Source organism: Panthera pardus, unplaced genomic scaffold (genome assembly GCF_024362965.1).
Source record: "Panthera pardus isolate Hobbes unplaced genomic scaffold, ASM2436296v1 HiC_scaffold_1, whole genome shotgun sequence".
Taxonomy (NCBI): domain Eukaryota; kingdom Metazoa; phylum Chordata; class Mammalia; order Carnivora; family Felidae; genus Panthera; species Panthera pardus.
The window spans coordinates 70,675,288-70,695,867 of record NW_026526654.1 but is presented as its reverse complement, the minus strand read 5'-3'; the positions used below and the strand labels follow the sequence as shown (position 1 = coordinate 70,695,867).

Here is a 20,580-nt window from a genome sequence, read left to right as displayed (position 1 = left end):
ACTGGAAAAAAAAGGAAACGTTACAGACAATGGCTATTTAGACTTAGGAATTTGATAGAACATAAAAGAAGTGAACCTGTCACTTCAAGGAAAAGACTGACAGTGCTTATAATCAATCAATGATACAACTTTAAATTCTAAGCAAAAATTAGAACTGTAGAAAAGTTATATCTGCCACTATGACAGCTTCCTAATAAATAATAATAATAGTTTTCTGATGAGACCAGTGGTAATATTAACAAATGTGAGAGAGAGAGGGAGAATCTATGTGCGTGTAATGAGATGTGTCAACATTTGTAAGATCTGCATAATTCAGTGAAACAATATTTTCTAAGTGATCAATGCATGACATTACAAAGTCATACATGGGAAAAAAAATCCATTCTCAGTGCAAGACAGGCCAATCGATTTTCATGTGAACAGAGCGTGAGAAGTTCATTAACAGGGTTTCAGATTCCACATTGCAACTAACTTCTCAGAAACCTCTACTCCTTGTTGATTTTTGGAGTAGTATCAAAGGGTAGTTAATGATAAAATTTTCACTGTCAGGCGGAGTCAAACAAGTAAGGTAGCATGGAGGGCTAGGCGATTCTCAGAAGACACAGGAAAACTAGTCTGAGATTAGTGCTGCTTCTCAGATCTGAGTCAGTGATCGAGTCCATACCAGCACATGTGATACAGGTGTTCTATACCAACCTGAATTAAATTGAATCGAATGTGAATTGTGGGGAATCTACATTTGGATCATTAAAAGGAGAGAGAGAAGATCAAGCCAAAACAGTGCATTCTGTTCCCTCACTGTTAATATCCCAAACTGGGAACTCACCTCTTTATCAGCCTTTCTGAGGTAGTGGAGAAGCAGAAATAGAGGGTCTATAGGTGTGGCAAAGTGGAGAAGACCTCCTATAGATTAAAAAGAGAACAAAGGGAATTAAATGTCTTGGAAAGACAACTTAGTTATTTCATCTTAATCCCAGTGTGGAAACCATTTACTGAAAAATATACCTGGGTGGCTCAGTCAGTTAAGCTACCGACTTTGGCTCAGGTCATGATTTCATGGCTCACGAGTTCGAGCCCCACGTTGGGCTCTCTGCTGCCAGCACAGAACCTGCTTCAGATCCTCTGTCCCCTTCTCTCTCTGCCCCTCCCCTGCTCGTGCCTTCTTTCAAAACTAAATAAACATCTAAAAAAAAAGAAGAGGGGCGTCTGGGTGGCTCAGTCGGTTGAGCGACTGACTTCGGCTCAGGTCAGGGTCTCACAGTTTGTGAGTTCGAGCCCCGTGTCAGGCTCTGTGCTGACAGCTCAGATTCTGTGTCTTCTGCTTCAGATTCTGTGTCTCCCTCTCTCTCTGCCCTCCCCCACTCATGCTCTGTCTCTGTCTCAGAAAGAAATAAACATTAAAAATTTTTTTTAAAAAAGAAGAAAAATATATGTGAAACTCCAAATTCAGAAGTTTTTCCTCCACAAGCCCAAGATTCTACACGACTCTTTCAAAAGGCAGAATGCGGTCCATGAGATTCTACTCCAAAAAGCTTCAAAACCGTACGTGGAGAGGACAGCCAAGACAATGAAACTGATCTTTAAATTCCTTTTGTCTTTAGACATCTTTTTGTTGTTGTTGTTTACTGAAGTATAATTCACATACAATGTTATCAGTTTCAGGTGTACAACATAATTCAACAATTCTATACATTAGTGCTCATACGTTATACTCAGTGCTCACCATCTGTCCCCAAATGACGTTACTGCACTCTTACTGATTATATTTCCTATGCTGTACTTTCCATCTCTGTGACTTCTTTATTTTACAACTGGAAGTGTGTGCCTCTTAGTCCCCTTTATCAATTTCACCCATCTTCCCAGCCCATCTTCCCTCTGGTGACCACCAGTTTTCATTCTGTATTTAAGAGCCTGTTATTTTGGTCTCTTTTATTTGTCGGTTGGTTCTGTTTCTTAAATTCCATTCATGAGTGAAATCATATGATATTTATTTTTCTCTGACTTATTTCATTTAACATTGTGCCCTCTAGGTCCATCCATGTTGTTGCAAATGGCCAGATCCCATTCTTTTTTATGGCTGATTAATATCCATTGTATATAGGGGCATCTGGATGGCTCAGCTGGTTGAGCGTCTGACTCTCGATTTTGGCTCAGGTCATGATCTCATGTTCGTGAGCTCGAGCCCCACATTGGACTCTGTGCTGACAGCATGAAGCCTGGTTGGGATTCTCTCTCTCTCTCTCTCTCTCTCTCTCTCTCTTTCTGCCTCTCCCTTGCTTGTGCTCTCTCTCCCCAAACAAATCAAGTTAAAAAAATATTCCATTGTATATAAATATTTCTCCTCAGGCAAAGGGAACAAAAGCAAAAACAAACTATTGGGGGGTTCCTGGGTGGCTGAGTTGGTTAATCGTCCGACTTCAGCTCAGGTCATGATCTCAGAGTCCATGAGTTCAAGACCCATGTCATCATCTGTGCTGACAGCTCAGAGCCTGGAGCCTGCTTCGGATTTTGTGCCTCCCTCGCTCTCTGCCCCTCCCCTGCTCATGCTCTGTCTCTCTCTGTCTCAAAAATAAATAAAAACATTAAAAAAAAAAAAACTACTGGGACTATACCAAAATAAAAAGATTTGTACAGTGAAGGAAACCATCAACCAAACAAAAAGGAAATCTCTGAATGGAAAAATACATTTGCAAATGATATATCCCATTGAGGGTTAATATCCAAAATACATAAAGAACTTACACAACTCAACACCAGAAAAACAATTTGATTTAAAAATGGGCAAAGACCTGAACAGACATTTTTCCAGAGAAGACATCCAGATGGTCAACAGACACATGAAAAGATGCTCAACATCACTCATCATCAGGGAAATGCAAATCAAAACCACAATGAGATATCACCTTACACCTGTCAGAACGGCTAGAATCAAAAATATGAGAAATAACAAGTGTTGACAAGGATGCAGAGAAAAAGGAGCCATTGTGCACTACTGACAGGAATGCAAATTGGTGCAGCCATTGTGGAAAACATTATGGAGATGCTTCAAAAAAGTAAAAATAGAAGTACCATATAACCCAGTAATTCCACTACTAGGTGTTTACTCAAAGAAAATGAAAACACTAATTTGAAAAGATATGTGCACTCTGATGTTTACTGCAGCATCATTTACAACAGCCAAGGTATGGAAACAACCTAAGTGTCCACTGAAGGATGAATGAATAAAGAAGATAGGGTGTGTGTGTGTGTGTGTGTGGAATATTTAGAAATCATTTTTTAGCAGAGGTCCTCCTACCACCCCTAAAAAGGCAAGAATTGGGGGAAATATGGACAGAACGTGAACCAGTAAAACATTACGAAACCTGTAGAAGTCTATCTATAAAGCTGCAGGAAAATGTAATTTCCTATGCTTTTGAGGATGAGGTCATGGGCAAGCAATAGTATTCTCTCCATACATAGCTCCTTCTATGGTGTGTGGGTTCACAGCTCGGAACTTCCAATGATCGAAGGCTCAGAAGGTGGTTCCCCACCCCAGACCCTATCCTATCCACATCCTACCCTATCCTCCTACTCCTGAAGAAAAGGCAAGAGGAAAGGAATCTAACAAGACTGAGCATAAGAAACAGGAAACTCTGTGGTAAGAGTCTAACTCTACCATCCAGGCTGAAGGGAAAAAAGGCGAATCAAACAAACTAGCCTACCTATTCCCCACTTTTCTTTCCTCTGTCACAGCCCCCTCCAAGCATCCAAGACTCCTTCTCCCATGGGAGTAAGCCAGAAGAGGTATTTCATCAAATGGAACAATAAACAATTCCTTTATCTCCAATCCTTATTTTGGTTTCAGAAACACATGTGCTTACTTTTATTCCCTAGCAGAACAACGTATCTATACAGCCAAGAAATTCTAACCCTAAATTATATATGTGAATCCATTTCATAGCAAGTAAAAGAAAAATTAAGAAAGTAATTTCGTATTATATTAGTTGATTATTTTATTAAAAGTAGAAGAGAAACTTATGAAAACAAACTGTAAGCTCATTTTATAGGAGGCATCCATGATAGTCAGAAATTAGGAACAGGTTTCTAATATCCTGGTGGCTATTCTTAAAAACAGCTCTTTCTTCAAGGCTAAGTTTAAAAGAAGACAATGATGAAAAAAGCAGACATCTTTGCTGTGAACCTAAAACCACTCAAATAAATAAGATCTATTAAAAAAAAAAGCAGGTACCAGCTCAGAGGGAGAGATGATCAATCACTGCCTCCCAATGTATCCCAATTTCATCTGGATATTACTGTGTCTATCGAGCTAAACCCAACTGCAAGTGTATTACGTTAGAAGTTAGAACTCTCATATATTGCCAAATGAATAAGCATAGCAGTGACAATAAAAGGGAATATATACTTTCCACCTGCCAGACTATACACAGACTGCCATTGCATTTTGGCAACTGAAAGCCATTTCAGATATTCTCATGCACACAAGCATGTGAAATTTATCACCAGCAATAAACCCTTGTTCTGGAATGTCTGAGAAGAAGAAAGACAAAGTGGCTTTTCTACCTTGGCACTAAGTGGAGACATACACAGTCAACAGAAAGCAGAGGGCTTAGAAAGAAACAGAAAGCACTCTCTGGAAACAATGAGAAAATAGGCAGAGAGAATACAGAATGCCTCAACTATCTTTGACTCCCCCGCAACTGCCAGAACCATCAGAACAACATGCGGTTTACTTTTTCCTTCTGAGTCAATACTACCCCCAAATTAGAACATTAAAAGAAACAGAACTTTCTTCTTCGGTGTTGAGTATATGTGTGTGTTGGGGGTATGTTGGGGTGGGGGCAGCAGTGATTTATGTGACAAAGCATTAAAAAATCTGTTACATTCTATCTTATTTTAGAAGCAATATCAGTATCCATTTGCAAAGAAATAAGATGTTAAAACTTGAAAATCTTCAAAAGTGTCTAACAGAAGAGGAAAGAGTTCCCAGTCTGCGCAATGTGCAGTGAAAATGAAAGATTTGTACTTTCTGTGGTAGGAAGATCCTCTAATTTCTGACTAAGGACATGTCAATGTTTTAGGAGACAAAGCAGAGGCATTCGTTTAAATTTTCCTACTATCTAAGACATGTAGGTATTGATTTAAACTTGCTCAAATTATCTTTCCTTTCCCCTTGATTAAGCCCTGCTCTGGTGCCAAGGAAGGCTAAGGCATGGACCAGACTCCAAACTGGGCAGACAGGCCTGTACCAACCCCCACACCCCCACCATGCATGAAGGTTGGAAAAGTTAGAGTATGTGTTTAGTTAATGGAAACGTATACGCTAGTCACTTACCTGATTGAACTGACTGATTTATAAACCAAGAATGGTGTTTTTCCTTGAAAACTTTTATTTCAAACAGCTGCTGTAGACACATATTGAACAAGTAAATGGTTCCTTCCCCTGTTAAGACAAATCTGTTTTTTATTTGTAAGTTTTCACACACACACACAAAATCAAAAGACTGTCCAATAGTTCTGAGGAATGTTCCTAATATGAACATAAACATACATAGATATATTCTACACAAACTGACTCCAAGGAAAGCTTATAGCTATTATATACAGATGCTTGTTTTCCAGCTCTATAATCCTCACTGAACTTAAACCAATAAATACAAAAGTACAAGCCATTCATCTTAACTGCTACAAAGCCTCTCACTGAATCCTCCGTTAGATCATGAGGGGAAGCCCATTATTAAACTACCCAAACCTAATGGTTCAGCCAGATGAACTGAGCTGGCATGTGGGTCCTTGTCAACAGTGCAGCGTGTGGCTCCGCACACAGAGGGCCCAAGAAAGGGACGGATCTTACACACCCCAGGGCCAGCTCGAAGTGAGAAAAGGCGAGGGCCCTTCAATGCATGAAATCTTTTTCTAACCACAGCACTGTCAAGGACCCTGAGTTTGAATCCGTGGGTACCACATGCTTGGCGTGTGCCGTTGGGGAAGTTATGGAAACCTTTCTGTGCCTCTGTTTCCATTCCTGTAAAACGGAAGCAATACTGAAGCTACCTCACAGGTTTTTGTAAGGGGTAGAAAGACAGAATATATGTAAAGTTCCTAAAACAGTACTCGGCACATAGTAAACGTTCAGCAAATGTTAGCCTTTATTTTTCCACAGCCAACGTAGAAGATGCAAACATTTGTTCTTCTGTTGTTTACAGACAATTTAGACAAAATGGAAATTTTACAAGAAGGTTAGCTTTTTTTTTTATACCTTTATTTTCGTTTGATTCTGTACAACCTTTACCACTACCTAAGACTTCTCTTGAACAAAATTGCCCACCTCAGCTTAGTCTCACATCCAGGGAGGAGTGCCACATAATGTAGCTGACTGATTTCATTTTCAATTCAAATTCAATTTCATCTTGAGGAAAGAAAACTGGAGGAAGCCAGGAAATTCTGCCTCACTTGTGGCTTCTATTTGTATGTCTTTCCATCAACAATAATAACAAGGCACTACCCATTGGCTTTCCCTTGCTTTCACTATTCAATATTGTACCCGCCAGCACAATGCTCTAATTTGCTAAGTATTAGGTGTCTACTCAAAGCCTTATAAAATAACTTTATAACATAAACCTTGTAAAATAAATGAATGAAAAAACAATCCCACATAAAGACAAATATCAATATTACAGTATATTTACGGTACACTTTAACATTTTTGCCTAAAAATTAGAAAACAAAATGCACTGAATATAAAGTTAAACTGAAACGGGTTGCAATAAAATAGGTATCTCCGTATGCAATGCTTTTAATATAAAAAATTCGCCCCTTGACTGGGAACGAATATACTGCCTTTTGGTCAGAACAAAATAAGGAAAGTACCGCTAAAAATGAAACCACTCACAATCTTGGCATGTCAAGTAAAAACTTTTTTTTTTTTTCACTCTGGTTGTTTATTTTACTTTACAACATAAAATGAATATAAGTGGAGGCTAATGTTGGATAACTACTCTAAGAAGAGTTGGCTTAAGAAAGCTAAAGAAAATTAGTCCGTTTTCCGAGAGAAACCAAACATGCCACTTTTTTGTCCTGCGTGCATTTCTGACGAGTGAATGGTCTACAGATTTAAATTACAACAACAACAAAAATGTTTAGGTCAAGCTTGTTTTGATCATCCAGTAATGTCAGCTTACCTTTCAAAGCTATTAAGGAAGGACAAACATACACGGTAATAAGTATGTACACTTTGGGGCAGCAGTGTTTAAAAAACATTAAAGTTACAGTTCTCGGAGGCGGTGAGGAAGAGAGAGGAGGAAAGCTTACCTGAACACGGGTTCACCAGTTTGACAAACATAAGCCCACTTTTCATCTTCTTTGAAGCATCTTTGAAATATTCTGAAAAGAAACAATGAGTCTGTAAGATTAAAGGGCATTTGCTTTGTTGCTCACCTTATTTAGTTTACTTGGTTTTTCTTCCCTCTGTTTATATGGTTTTCTTTGTAAAACCTTTAACTTCATTAGAGTTGGACCTTCTGGGTCATACTTAGAGAGGCTTCTCTTCCTCAAGCTTATGTGAATCACCTGTATTTTCTCCAAACACCTTAACATTGTATCTTCAATCTATCTGAAATATATCTGGGTGTAAGATATGGAGAGGAGATCCAGTTTTTTGTTTTTTTTTTTCAGTGAATTGTCCAGTTGTCCCAACACTATCTTCTGAAGGACTCATTACTGAAACAAGTCCTTTATGCTGAATGTTTAAAATACATTTATAAGTCTGTCTATGGAAATTCTATTTTGGTCCACTAATCTGTGTCTGCTTTAGCATTATTACTTCAATATTTCAATTATTATGGCTTTAAAATGCACTTTATTACCTGTTGAAGTAAGTTCTCGCGGTATGTTTCCTCTACAATATTTTCCTGTCCAAGTTTTAATTGTGTAGATCGAAACACAAAAGATCATGACAATTTTATTTATAACATTTCTTCCAGACGTTTTAAATGCACGTTCATAGAAGTCATTTGGAGAATCTCTCTCCAAAAGGAACAAAGGGGCTCTACTAATCGAGCAGAGCAACAACCTACCAAAGAGCAAATGGGAGAGCTTTGGGGTAAGGACTGGCACTTCGGTGTGTTTTCTTTCTGTGGCCCACATTCCCTTCACCCCATTTCGGATCTTCATAAACTTAAATACAGCAAGCATGATTAGAAATCGGCTTACTCATACATGGTTAAAATACAACTTTCTTCTTAAAATAATAGTAACACTAAATATATAAAGGTTTAAAAACCCTAATTTTGAGATTTCTACTTGCAACTAAATGGAGTAACAGGAAGCTGATTTATCCTCCCACCTGAAACAACCAAAACAGTAACCACAATGACAACAACAATAAAATACATGAAACAACTGTTTTCAAGACGCTGGGCATTGAACCCTGCAGGACAGTGACCCCGGAGAGATGGGAGACAACCGAGGTGCGTCCTGTGAATGCCCCAGCTTATTGCTTTGAGAGAGTTTCCGGTCCACAGAACAGAATGGAAGGCCCCCGGTGAAGCCTGGCAGACTCCCTTTTAGAGGTGGAGCGGAGAGTTCTAGAGACACCACGGCTACAGTTCACAGGGCAGTTTACGGGAAAGGAGAGTGCTACAAAGAAAGAAAACGCCATAGATGTGCAAAGGTACTGCTTGAGTACTCAACGGAGTACTGATCAGTGCATGCATATGATGACACTACCTGAGGGCCAGGAGACGAGCCACCCGCATTGGATTAGAGGGAACAGGACCTCACGCTCACTCAGGGCTCCAAATTCCAGATGGACTGGAAAACCTCACAATTCAGAGTACTCAAAAGGGCCTTGCCTCAACAGTGGGGAGTAGATAGCCCTAGACCAAATGCTGCTCTGGTCCCAGCAAACTAACTTTAAAAGCAAGACCTAAAAGGATCAAACTGTTTCTAAGTACCTCCTCTGTGCTCCAGAATGAAGCTCAAGATTATTTATAAAAATACAAAAGTATTCATCAGCCACAAAGGTAAAATTCACAATGTCTGGCATCTAATCGAATGTTACTGGGCATTCAAAGAAGCGGGAAAATATGGCCTGTAATGAGAAAAATAAAGAAATCAATATTGAGAGAAGGGTACTGATATTAGACACAGATGTTAGAATGAACAGGCAAGGGCATAAGAACAGTATTCCTCATGCACAAAAAATTAAATACAGAGACATAGTTTTTTTTTTTTTTAAAGACCCAAATTAAAATGAAAAATACACTATATGGGATTAACGGCGGGAGAAAAGATTAATGAACTGAAGACATAGCAATAGAAACTATGTAAAATGAAAACACAGAGAAAAAGAATGAAAAATAAATAGAGTATCAGTGAACTGTGGGACAACTTCAAGCATCCTAATAATATACATGTCACTGGAGTTCTGAAAGGGGATGTGGGGAACAGAAAAAATATTTGAAGAAATTATGGCTAAATATTTTCAAATCTGATGAAAACAATAAACCCACATATCCATGAGGTTCAATAAACCCAAAGGACAGAAAGAGGAATAAACTATACATCATAATCAATAGCTCAAAGCCAGTAATAAAGAGACAAATCTTAAAAACAGACAGAAGAAAAGAGGACACATTTATGTACAGAGGAACAAAACTAAAAATGGCAGCAAATTTCTTGTTGGAAATAATGCAAGCCAGAAGACAACAGAAACATCTTTAGAGCACTGAAAGAAAACATGATGATCCTCGAGAGAAATACCCTTGAAAAATGAGGGTGATTAAAATAGACTTTTTCGGACAGCAAGAGCTGAAAGCAATAACCACCAACAGACCCATACTACCAAGGAATGCTAAAAGAAGTCCCGGAAAAAGGGAATACGATACCAGATGAAAATATGAATCTAAACAAAGAAATGAAGAGTGCCGTTAATGGTGACTACAGCGGCAAATCAATAAGAATTTTTTTATTACTTGAATCTCTTTAGATCACTGACTAAACAAAAATAACAAGTTAGTGTGGGGCTTACCACCTACATATAAATGAAATACATGACGGCAATAGCACGAAGGCCAGGATGGGGGAAATGAAAGCATACTGTTGTGAGTTTCTTATGCCGTCTCAGTCTTAAAAAAGCAGAAAGAGAGTAAAAGCAGTTACAAAGGGCAGATGAGATACAGAGAAAACAGAGGCTGACAGACGCAAACCTAACCCTATTAATCGTCACATGTGACATAAACCTCTGCGCACCCCAATTCAAAGGCAGAAGTTTTCAGATTGGTTAAAAACGTTAGGTAATACCATATGCTGCCTGTAAGAGACATACTTGAAAGCACTAGCAGATTACAATGAAGGAAGAAGATACATCACCCTTATCATGCTACTTATAAAAACAAAGATGAAATAGCTCTGCTAATAACAGACACAGAATATTACCAGGAACGAAGAAGGTCATCTCACTGACTGACTGGTTTCACTTAGCATTATACCCTTTAGCTCCATCCACGTTGCTGAAAATGGTGATTTCATTCTTTTGTTATGGCTGAGTAATATTCCGTCATATATTTATCATCTCTTCTTTATCCACTCATCAGTCGACGGACACTAGGGTTGCTGCCGTATCTTGGCTACTGTAAATAACGCTGCAATAACCATACAGGGGCACGTATCTTTTCAAATTAGTGTTTTCATTTCTTTGAGTAAATTTCCAGTAGTGAAATTACTGGATCATACGGTGATTCTATTTTTAATTTTTTTGAGGAAACTCCATACCCTTTTCCATATGATTTCACTCATATTTAGAATTTAAAAAAACGAAAAAAGATAAAAAGAGACAAACAAAAAAACAGACTCTGAACTACAGATAACTGACGGCTACCAGAGGGGAGGTGGGTTGGGGGATAGGTGAAATAGGTGATGGGGACAAAGAATACAAGTACTATGATGAGCACTGCGTAATGTATAGAATTGTAGAATCACTGTATTGTACCCCGGAAACTAACGTATGTATGTGCCAATAAAACTCTACTGGAATTTAAAAAAATAATTTTTTTAAAGCCGGTCATGTCATTTCACAATGAGAAAAAGACCAAGAGGAAATCATCTTAAATGTTTACGCTCACAAATACAGAGCCGCAGGATGTGCCAACCCTCAGAGAACCCTCTGCCCCATCTTCAACCCTTGGCAACCACTAAATCTGTTCTCCGTCTCTACAGTTTTGTGCTTTGGGAGAATGTGATACAAATGGAACCATACCGATTTAATTTTAAGAATCTTTTAAGACTTTCCTTTCTGCAACTTGTAAAAATGTAAAGGATAAAGTTTAGCACTGTTAAAAACGTTTCCACAAAACGAAAACAGGTTTTGGTTTCTCTCCTTGCCCCTGCCGTTTCTCACTTGTCCAGCCTTGCTTATCTCCATTGTGTCTCCAGGCACAGAAAAGGCGACCTCTCTCTTTCGGCAATACACCCTTTATTTTATATCAATACCACAGTAAATCTTTCACCGTTAACTCGGTGAATCATTATTGATTTTTTTCTGTTTCCTTTTTTTTTTTAATAGAAAGTGCCAGTTGTGGTGATTCTTGCCAGGTCTCCTTCAGCCTTCCCATTCCTGCAGAGCTTAAAATAATTAAAATTTACAAACACCAAAGGGCCGAAAAATATATTTTTAACAACTAGACAAGGGAAGCACTGTTTCCATTTTTCTCAGGAAGAGCGCTAAGTCCGAGGATTAGGTATGGCCTAAAATGTCAAACTGTAAGAACTTTGGATTTACTAAGCACAAATAAATACTGACAATGTGTTCTGCTGCAAATGCCAGGGTTCTCTGGAATATACTTTGAGAGGTATTAGTGTAGATAATGCTGAAATGTCTATTTGGTAGGGAAGAAAAGTCATCTTTTCTCAGTCGTGCCAATAAAATGAACTGCTGTTGGACTCAATCTTTCAACACAGAATTCCAAGTGAGATGCTATACTCAGGTTGTTTTTCCTCTTCAACGACACAATGGATTTTAAAACTAATCTCTCCTCCCTACTTCAGTCATTCATTTATTAACTATTGATTAGCAAAGCCGACCCAGCCTCTACTCATGAGACGCTTTTGGACTTTCCATGGAAGAGCAAGATATTGGGTGAAATTATCACACAAATGTGGACTCCAAATATAACAGCTGCTAAGATGAAAAAAAACATGGAACTTGAGACCTTAAGACAGAGGATAACAACAGAGACGAGGAGGTCTAAGGCCTCCGGTGCCTAGCAATGGTTAAGTACTTTGCTTTGATGGCTAAGAAGTCAAAGGAATTATGCATTCACTTCACCAGCTAAATCTTCCCTTGTCTCCTGGGCCCAACCCAAGCCACAGAAGGGTTTTGTTTGATGTGTGCCTTTAAAAAAAATCTGAATTTAGGTGCCAATATTCGGAAATCAGGTGATTTTACATAAAGTGCAGACTGCAAATTAAGTATATTTTCCCTAAACGTGAAAAAAAAAATTACTAGGCAAAGATTTTGCCTTGTGCAATCAAAGAAACCTGGCAACAACAAGCTAACTTTGTGAAACCCCAACTACCACTCTCTAGTTCCCGTATTCCCCTAGGGCAGCTCGTACATCCATCCCATGGTCAGACCATTGACAGATGCCACATATGTCCTCACTGAACTGCATTCTTGTCTGCTAGATTCTGTGTACCCACAGCAGGACCTAACAAGTATCAAGTGCTGAATAAATACCCATTTAGTAATAGACACCACCCTCTTACCGAATCTTTTTTATTTTATTGCCAATCTTTATTTTATTTTATAACCAGTTTTCTGTTACCAGCCCAGGTATTAACCTAGGCACTGAGGATACAGCTGTGAATAAAACAAGGCCCCGGTTCTCAGAGCAAGACTGCATTCATTACACCCCTTTATCTCCGACTACTTCTTCTCCACCCATTTTCATCAATCCCCATGCTCTACCCTTAACCTCTCAATCATCCAGTGCTACAGGACAGGGGATAGGGCCCACATGTACCAGAACCTGGAGGCCCTGGGTCCAGAACAGAAATAACATGCATTCCACAAATGTGAGTCACTTAGAAAATTTTAAATCGGTAAAATAAAAATTAAAAATAGGTAAAATGAGTGTCAATGATATATTTTACTTAACCCAATATACCTAAAGTATTTTCATAACATCAGATTCTGTGTCTCCCTCTCTCTCTGACCCTTCCCCATTCATGCTCTGTCTCTCTCTGTCTCAAAAGTAAATAAACGTTAAAAAAAAATTGAAAAAAAAAACATTAAAAAAAAAAACTTTCGTGTGAAATGTGTTAGCATGTTACCTGTTTTTTATAGATGTGCTCTATCAGACTAAGAAAGTTCCCTAGTCCTAATTTTTTAACTTTTTTTTTTTTAATCATGAAAAGTACCGTATTTTTTCAAATGCTGTTTCTGTGGCTATTGAGATGGTTATGTGGTTTGGGGCTTTTATTTTATTAAAATGGTATATTGATTGATTTCAGTATGTTGAACTAACCGTGCATTCCTAGGATAAATCCCACTTGGTCATGGTTTATAATCCTTTTCTACATACTCCTGGATTTAGTTTGCTAGTTGTTGAGCACTTTTGCATCTATGTTTGCTAGGGATATTGATCTATACTTTTCCTATGCCTTTGTCTGGTTTTGGTATGAAAGTAATACTGGCCTTACAGAATGAGTTGGGAAATGTTCTTTTTCCTTTTGAAAAGTTTAAAAAGGATTAATATTAATATGTTAAATGTTTTTTTAATTTTTTTTTAACGTTTATTTATTTTTGAGACAGAGAGAGACAGAGCATGAACAGGGGAGGGTCAGAGAGAGAGGGAGACACAGAATCCGAAACAGGCTCCAGGCTCTGAGCTGTCAGCACAGAGCCCGACACGGGGCTCGAACTCACAGACCGTGAGATCATGACCTGAGCCGAAGTCGGACGCTTAACCGACTGAGCCACCCAGGCGCCCCAATATGTTAAATGTTTCGTGGACTTTATCAGTTAAGCTATGTAGGATTGGGCTTTTTTTTTTTTTTCCTATGGGAAACTTAATTTACTAACTTCTTTACTTGCTATAGGTCCATTTAGATTATCTATTTCTTCCTGAGTTGGCTTTGGTAATTTATGCCACTCTAGGAATTTGTGCATTTTATCTAAGTTATCTATTTTATGGGAATACAGTTGTTCATAGCGTTCCCCAGGGTCCTTTTTAATTTCTGTAAGATCATTAGTGATGTCCCCTCTTGCATTCCTGATTTTAGTAATTTGAATCTTCTCTCTCTTTCTCTCCCCTCCCCTCTCTTTTTGTGGTCATTCTAACTAAAGATTAGGCAATTTCATTGATCTCTTCAAAAGGACCAACTTTGGCTTCATTGATTTTTCTCTATGTTGTTTTTCTATTCTCTCCTTTGTTTATTTCTGCTCTGATCTTCATTTCTTTCCTTCTATTTGCTTTGGGTTTGGTTTGTTCTCCTTTTTCTAGTTTCTTGAACTGGAAGTTCAGATTATTTGAGATCTTTCTCCTTTTTAGATATAGCCATATACAACTACATATTTTGCTCTAAACACTCATATGTCTGCATCTCTTCTGTTTTTGATATATAATGTATCATTTTCATTCGATTCATTTGATCCATTGGTTATTTTAAGACTGTGTTGTTTAATTTCCACGTATTTGTGAATTTCCAAAATTTGTTTCTGTTATTGCTTTCTATTTTCACTTCAGTGTTTTTGGAGAGCATATTCTGTATAATATCAATCCTTTTAAATTTACTGAGGTTTGTTTTATGGCCTGTGATATGGTCATTTCTGGAGAATGCTTCATGTTCACTTAAGGAGAATGTGTATTCCACAATTATTGAGTGTTCTATGGATGTCTCTTTAGTCGTTTTACAGTGTTGGTCAAGTCTTCTATTCCCTTGATGATCTTCCTCTTAGTTGTATTAGCCATATTGGAAATGGATTATTTAGATCTCCCACTAATATTATTCAATTGTGTATATATACCTTCAATTTGATCAGTTTTTGGTTTGTGTATTTTGGGGCTCTGTTGTTAGGTGTATATATGTTATATAATAGACTAACATTATTATCATTATAAAGTATCTACTCTTGTGTCTAGCAACAATTTCTGTCTTAAAGTCTATTTCATATGATTAGTAGAACCATTCAACTCTCCTTTGGTTACTGTTTGCATTATACCTTTTCCCATCTGTTTATTTTCAACCTATGTGTGTCTTTTAATTTAAAGTGTGCACCTGGTAGATAACATATAGTTGCATCATGCCTCCCCATTGTGCCAATCTCTGCCTTTTAATAGGAATGTTTAATGCATTTACCTTTAATGTAATTACAGATAAGGTAGGATTTATATCTGCCATTTAACTTTATTTTCTATATGTCATATGGTTTTGATCCTGTATTCCTCTATTATTGCCTTCTTTTGTGTTTAATAGATATCTTCTAGGGCATTATTTTAATTCCCTTGTCATTTCTTTTACCATACTTTTGGGGGAGCAATTTTCTCAGTTGTTGTCTTGAGAGTTATAATTAGCAACCTAACTTACAACAATGTAGCTCAAATTAATATTAACTTGAAAATTTCAATAGTATCTAGAAATTTTCCCACAATATATTCCTTTTCCCCTCCTTCCTTTGTGCTATTACTATGTGCCATATATCTATGTGTGTGTGTACATATATACATATACACACAAATTATCTTTATCTATGATAAGCCCATCAACCATTTTATATTTTTTGCTTATGAAGTTATATTTTAAATCAGATAGAAAAGAGTTACAAACAAAAGTACATTTTTACTGTCTTTTGTAGTTATCTATATTTATCTTTACCAGTGCTCTGCATTCTTTGTGTGGACTCAAGTTACCATCTAGTCTCTTTTCCTTTCAGTTGGAAGGACTAACTTCATGATTTTTGAGGGTCAAGTTTACTAGTGATGAATTCTCTCAGTTCTTCTGTATCTGAGAATCCTTCAGTTATGAAGGGTAGTTTTGCCAGATACAGAATTCTTGGTTGAGTTTCTTTTTCTCTCAGCATCTTGAATATGCCATCCAACTAACTTCTGGGCTCTTTGATTTCTAATGAGAAGTCAGCTGTTCATCTTACTGAGGATCTCTGTACTTGATAAATCACTTGCTCTTGATGCGTTCAAGATTCTTTCTTCGTCATTTGACAGTTTGACTATGCTGTGTGTAGGCATGGATCTCTTTCTGTTTATCCTACTTAGAGTTTGTTGAGATTCTTGTATATGTAATGTTTTTCATCAAATTTGGGTCTGGCCATTCTTCAAATATTCTTTTTACCTCTTTCTCTCTTCTCTTGCTGGGACTCCCACTATACATATGTCAGCTATGCTTGGTGGTATGCTATAGGTCTCTGAGACTATGTTCAGTTTTCTTAATATTTTTATCTCTCTGTTCCTTAGGCTAGATAATCTTAATTGGCTTATCTTCAAGTTTTGCTAATTCTTTCCTCTGTCAGCTCAAATCTGCTATTGAACCTGCTCATGAATTTTTCATTTCAGTTATTATACTTTTCAACTCTGGAATTTATATATTCTTTTATAATTTCTATCTCTTTTTATTGATATACTTTATTTTGTGAGACTTCATTATCATACTTTAATTTTTTAGATATAATTGGTTGTAGTTCTTTGAATGTATTTATAAGAGCTGATTAAAATCTTCACAGAATAAGTCCAACAACTGGGCCCCCTCAGGGACAGTTTCTATTGACTACTTTTTTCTTCTCCTGTGTACAAACCTACTTTCCTATTTCTTCAGGTGTCCCACACCCTTAAAAAAAAAAAACAAAAAGCTAGACATTTTAGATAATATAACGATTGATGTGACAATTCTGAAAATCAGAACCCCCTGCACCAAGTCCCTAGGATTTATTGTTGTTGCTGCTTTTTGTCATCACTGTAGTTGTTGCTGTTTTTTTAGTGACCTTCCTGGACTAATCCTATAAAGTCTGTTACGCTTGTAACCACTGATGTCTCAGTTAGTTTAGTGGTTAGCTAATGAGTAGTCAGAGATTCCCTTAAATGTTTTGAACAAATAAGCCTTCCAACATTTGCTAAGAAGTTCTGCATGTGTTTTGGGACATGCCCTCAACACTCAACCAATTTAAACTTCTACCTTACCTTTTATTTACTGCTTACCTAAATGTGAGAGATTAGGGCCCTCTCAGGTCTCTCCTGGGCATGCATACCGTCCTGAATATGTGCTCGGCCTTTTAATTTCCTAGGAATATGTCAGAGCTTTTCAAAGTCCCTTATGGATATCTTCTCCTCGTACCTTCCTTTCAAGTTTTTGGCCAGGTTCTTATTTGCCCAACTGCGATTGCTCCCTCAGGAGCTGATATATTAACAATTGCCACTGATTATTTTTGACAAAGGCCCTGGGGACAGGGTATTTCCTGCAGAGCAAGTTCTGAGCTCCAATCTAGCTTTTCTAGGGAACTGCAAGACAGGTCAAATAGGGACAATGCTCTGGGAATGGAACATTTGGAGAAGCTCCAACAAGGCCTGTCCCGTCCAGGGGTTGCAATGCTGCTGGTTTTTACAAGCACCATGTTTGCAAGACTGTTGGTTTTCAAGGTTCCTGTAGACCTGGAGAGAGGGAGATGTGAGCAGTTCAAGTTACAATGCCACAAACCCTGCTTAATGAGATTCAGCAGTTTTTCTTGAATAAACACTTCTCAGATTGTTGGAAGACTTTGGCTAATTTCAAGAGTTTTGAAAAAGTTGATTTTGGCCATCTTTGCCAATGTTTTCATTGCTTTTATGGAGGGGTGGATTTACCCCCACCGAATCTTGAAGGCTTAGCATGAGTAAAGAACTCATATTGCTATAAGACTTCTGATAAATTCTTTAGTCTATACCTGGCCTTAGGCACACAAAGTTACTTGCGACTATAAATTAAAGGCTCTATAAAAGTCACAGTGTTTTTATTTTCATTTAAATCTGGAAAATTCTGGGTCATCCTATGGACTATTTCCTTACCCACAAGCTTAAAAGTTCTATCTTTTTTCTAACTTTTACCTGCATCTAGCACAGCTGAAGGATAGCAAAATTAATTAAGGAAGGAAAAAAAATCTGCGTTTAGAAAGAATAAGAAGTGTATGAGAGTGGGAGTTGGAAAAGGGTTGTCCTCTATTAACCTAGTTGTAACTAAGGCCTATTTCTTTGATAATGTCAGCACAAAAAAAGAGTACAAGATCCAGAGACAAAGAGGTCCGCATAACCCACTCTCAGTTCCTTTTCTTGCTCAGCAGTATGAACTTCGGCACAGTATGAACTGTGTGCCTCAGTTGTTTCATTTATAAAATAATTTTATAGGTTTTTTTAAAGAAAAAAAAATTTTAATGTTTTATTTATTTTTGAAACAGAGAGAGACACAGCATGAGCAGGGGAGGGGCAGAGAGAGAGGGAGACACAGAATCCGAAGCAGGCTCCAGGCTCCAAGCTGTCAGCACAGAGCCTGACGCGGGGCTCGAACTCACAAACCGCGAGATCATGACCTGAGCCGAAGTCGGACGCTTAACTGACTGAGTCACCCAGGCGCCCCCAAATTTTATAAGTTTTTCTTAAACTTAAGTATATGTCAAAGTGCCTAGAACATGTAATAAACAATTAAAAATCAGTTCCCTTTCTCTCAGTGACATGGAAACATTAAGAATATGCAGGGAATAATAAGATCAAAATATAAAGGTTAAAAATTCTAAACACAGAATTACCTAAGGGCTTAATGATTAGCTTTTTAAGAAGAGACTAAGTTAGGACCAGGATATCCTTTTCTAAAAGCCAAAACACAATATTCATTTTAGGGGCGAAAATGAAGATAATCCAACATACAGTAAAGTACCCAGCAGTTTTTGGCACATGGAATGTGCTCAATAAACGTTACATGAATGTGTTGTTTGACTTTAGAAAAAGCTCAGTAAGAAACAGTAAAACAAGTTTTGATAACCAACAAGTTGAACTTCATTTATCTAGAAAATTGACTCATATGAAACACCTAAAGCTACGCTGAATAAAATAAGATTCAAATTACATTTTTTAAAGAGTAAGCTTCCCACCCTTCTTTTTCTGACTGTTTTCTCTTATGTAAGAGATGACTTAAGCCATGCTGGCCAAAAGTGTTTTCAGAAAAATAAAAAAATTCAGACCTAGGTACTTGGTATTTTGGGCCATTTTGGACTCAGTGATATCTCAAACTTGCTAATTGCCAATTGTCTCAAGCCCTGCTAGCTTTTGTCTAACCAATTCCACGGCAGTTTTCTTATGGCCTTTGTGTTTTCTACAAAGACCCAATTTTATGTCCCACTGGTCACCATTAACTCTAGCAGCAAATTCTCCATCTGTTTACCATCCCGATCTAAACACCTCAACAGAAAGGAAAGTCTCATTGCTACCTTCCTGACATTTGAACTTTAAAGAAAACATACCAGTGATCAAGAGACAACTGTGTCCGATGAATGTAAAACAGCAAATAATAGCTAATACGTATTGGGCATCCACCACACCAGGCAACGTCCTTGACACAAGTTACATGATGTCATCCTTCTACTATTTCTATGAGGTAGGTGCTATTTTGATTCCCACTCTTTTGGGTGGAAAACTTGCCCAAAGTTAAGAAACCTGTTCAAGGTCACAGAGCTATGTAGTTGGACAGAGAGCCAAGATTTAAGAGACACTTGAGAGAAACTCTTCATCTCAAATCCCATCCGCATTAACTCAGAAAACACAAACTGCAGCTCTGAGGCGCAGTGACTATCTTGCACGCCTGTTCTCTTACAACGAAGACGTCGCAGACCCATTTGTCTTCTCTTGTTGTGTCCTGTTCAGCTTTGAGGACCAGAGGGTCGTCTAATCAGCTGCCCCCTCTCCAATCCAGCCGGCTTCCCACACTGCCAGGGGTGCGGCAGAAGGAAAAGAGGGGCGGGGGTGCTGGGGAAAGCGAGAGAGACAAAAAGGGCTGGATCAAAAAATATACGAACAAACGATGAGAGAAATCTGTCGTGGGAAACAAGAAACATCAGGCGATAAAAACAGATAAAGAAGTTTGACCAAAGGTAAGAAAAGGAAACTGCTCTTCCCATTAGAGAATACAACATCCTCTACACAGTTACATACACCCCCAAGTTTTCACAGAAAACTTGCCTGTGCACAGCGTGTATCACTGCACAGACTTAACCATTATGTAATATTGAAAAGTTGGTCAGGAAGTCTTGTAGAAGCCAAAATGCAACATTATTTTTCATCTTCAGACTACATGGTATGGGCTGTGCCGTTGATACGAAGTTACTTACCAACCAGTTTTTAAACTTGGCAGCTCTTTCTTATCCCTCTCTTGGTTAAGACAAGTTGCTTCGTATCATTTAAAGTTCAAAGACATGAGACAGGAGAAAGAGCCACCTTTTTGCCAAGTGTTCTTATGACTTGGAAGCAACGGACATTTGTCCGTGACCCTGTCTGATTTTTGGCACACAGCAGATAAGCTCTGAGAAACACACACCCGCTGTTACATGGAGAA

General features: G+C 38.0%; 1 protein-coding gene across 3 annotated transcripts in view; it reads right to left on the bottom strand.

Annotated features, from left to right (window-relative positions):
* RNASEH2B (ribonuclease H2 subunit B) overlaps positions 1 to 20,580 on the bottom strand; it is a 59,367-nt gene that overhangs the window by 26,940 nt on the left and 11,847 nt on the right. For all 3 annotated transcript variants that reach the window (XM_019447624.2, XM_019447622.2, XM_019447623.2), the window contains exons 2-4: positions 7,309 to 7,380; positions 5,333 to 5,440; positions 827 to 903 (exon numbers count right to left, since the gene is read on the bottom strand). In XM_019447624.2, the coding sequence (XP_019303169.1) occupies positions 827 to 903; positions 5,333 to 5,440; positions 7,309 to 7,380 (257 nt within the window). The remainder of the gene's footprint in view (positions 1 to 826; positions 904 to 5,332; positions 5,441 to 7,308; positions 7,381 to 20,580) is intronic.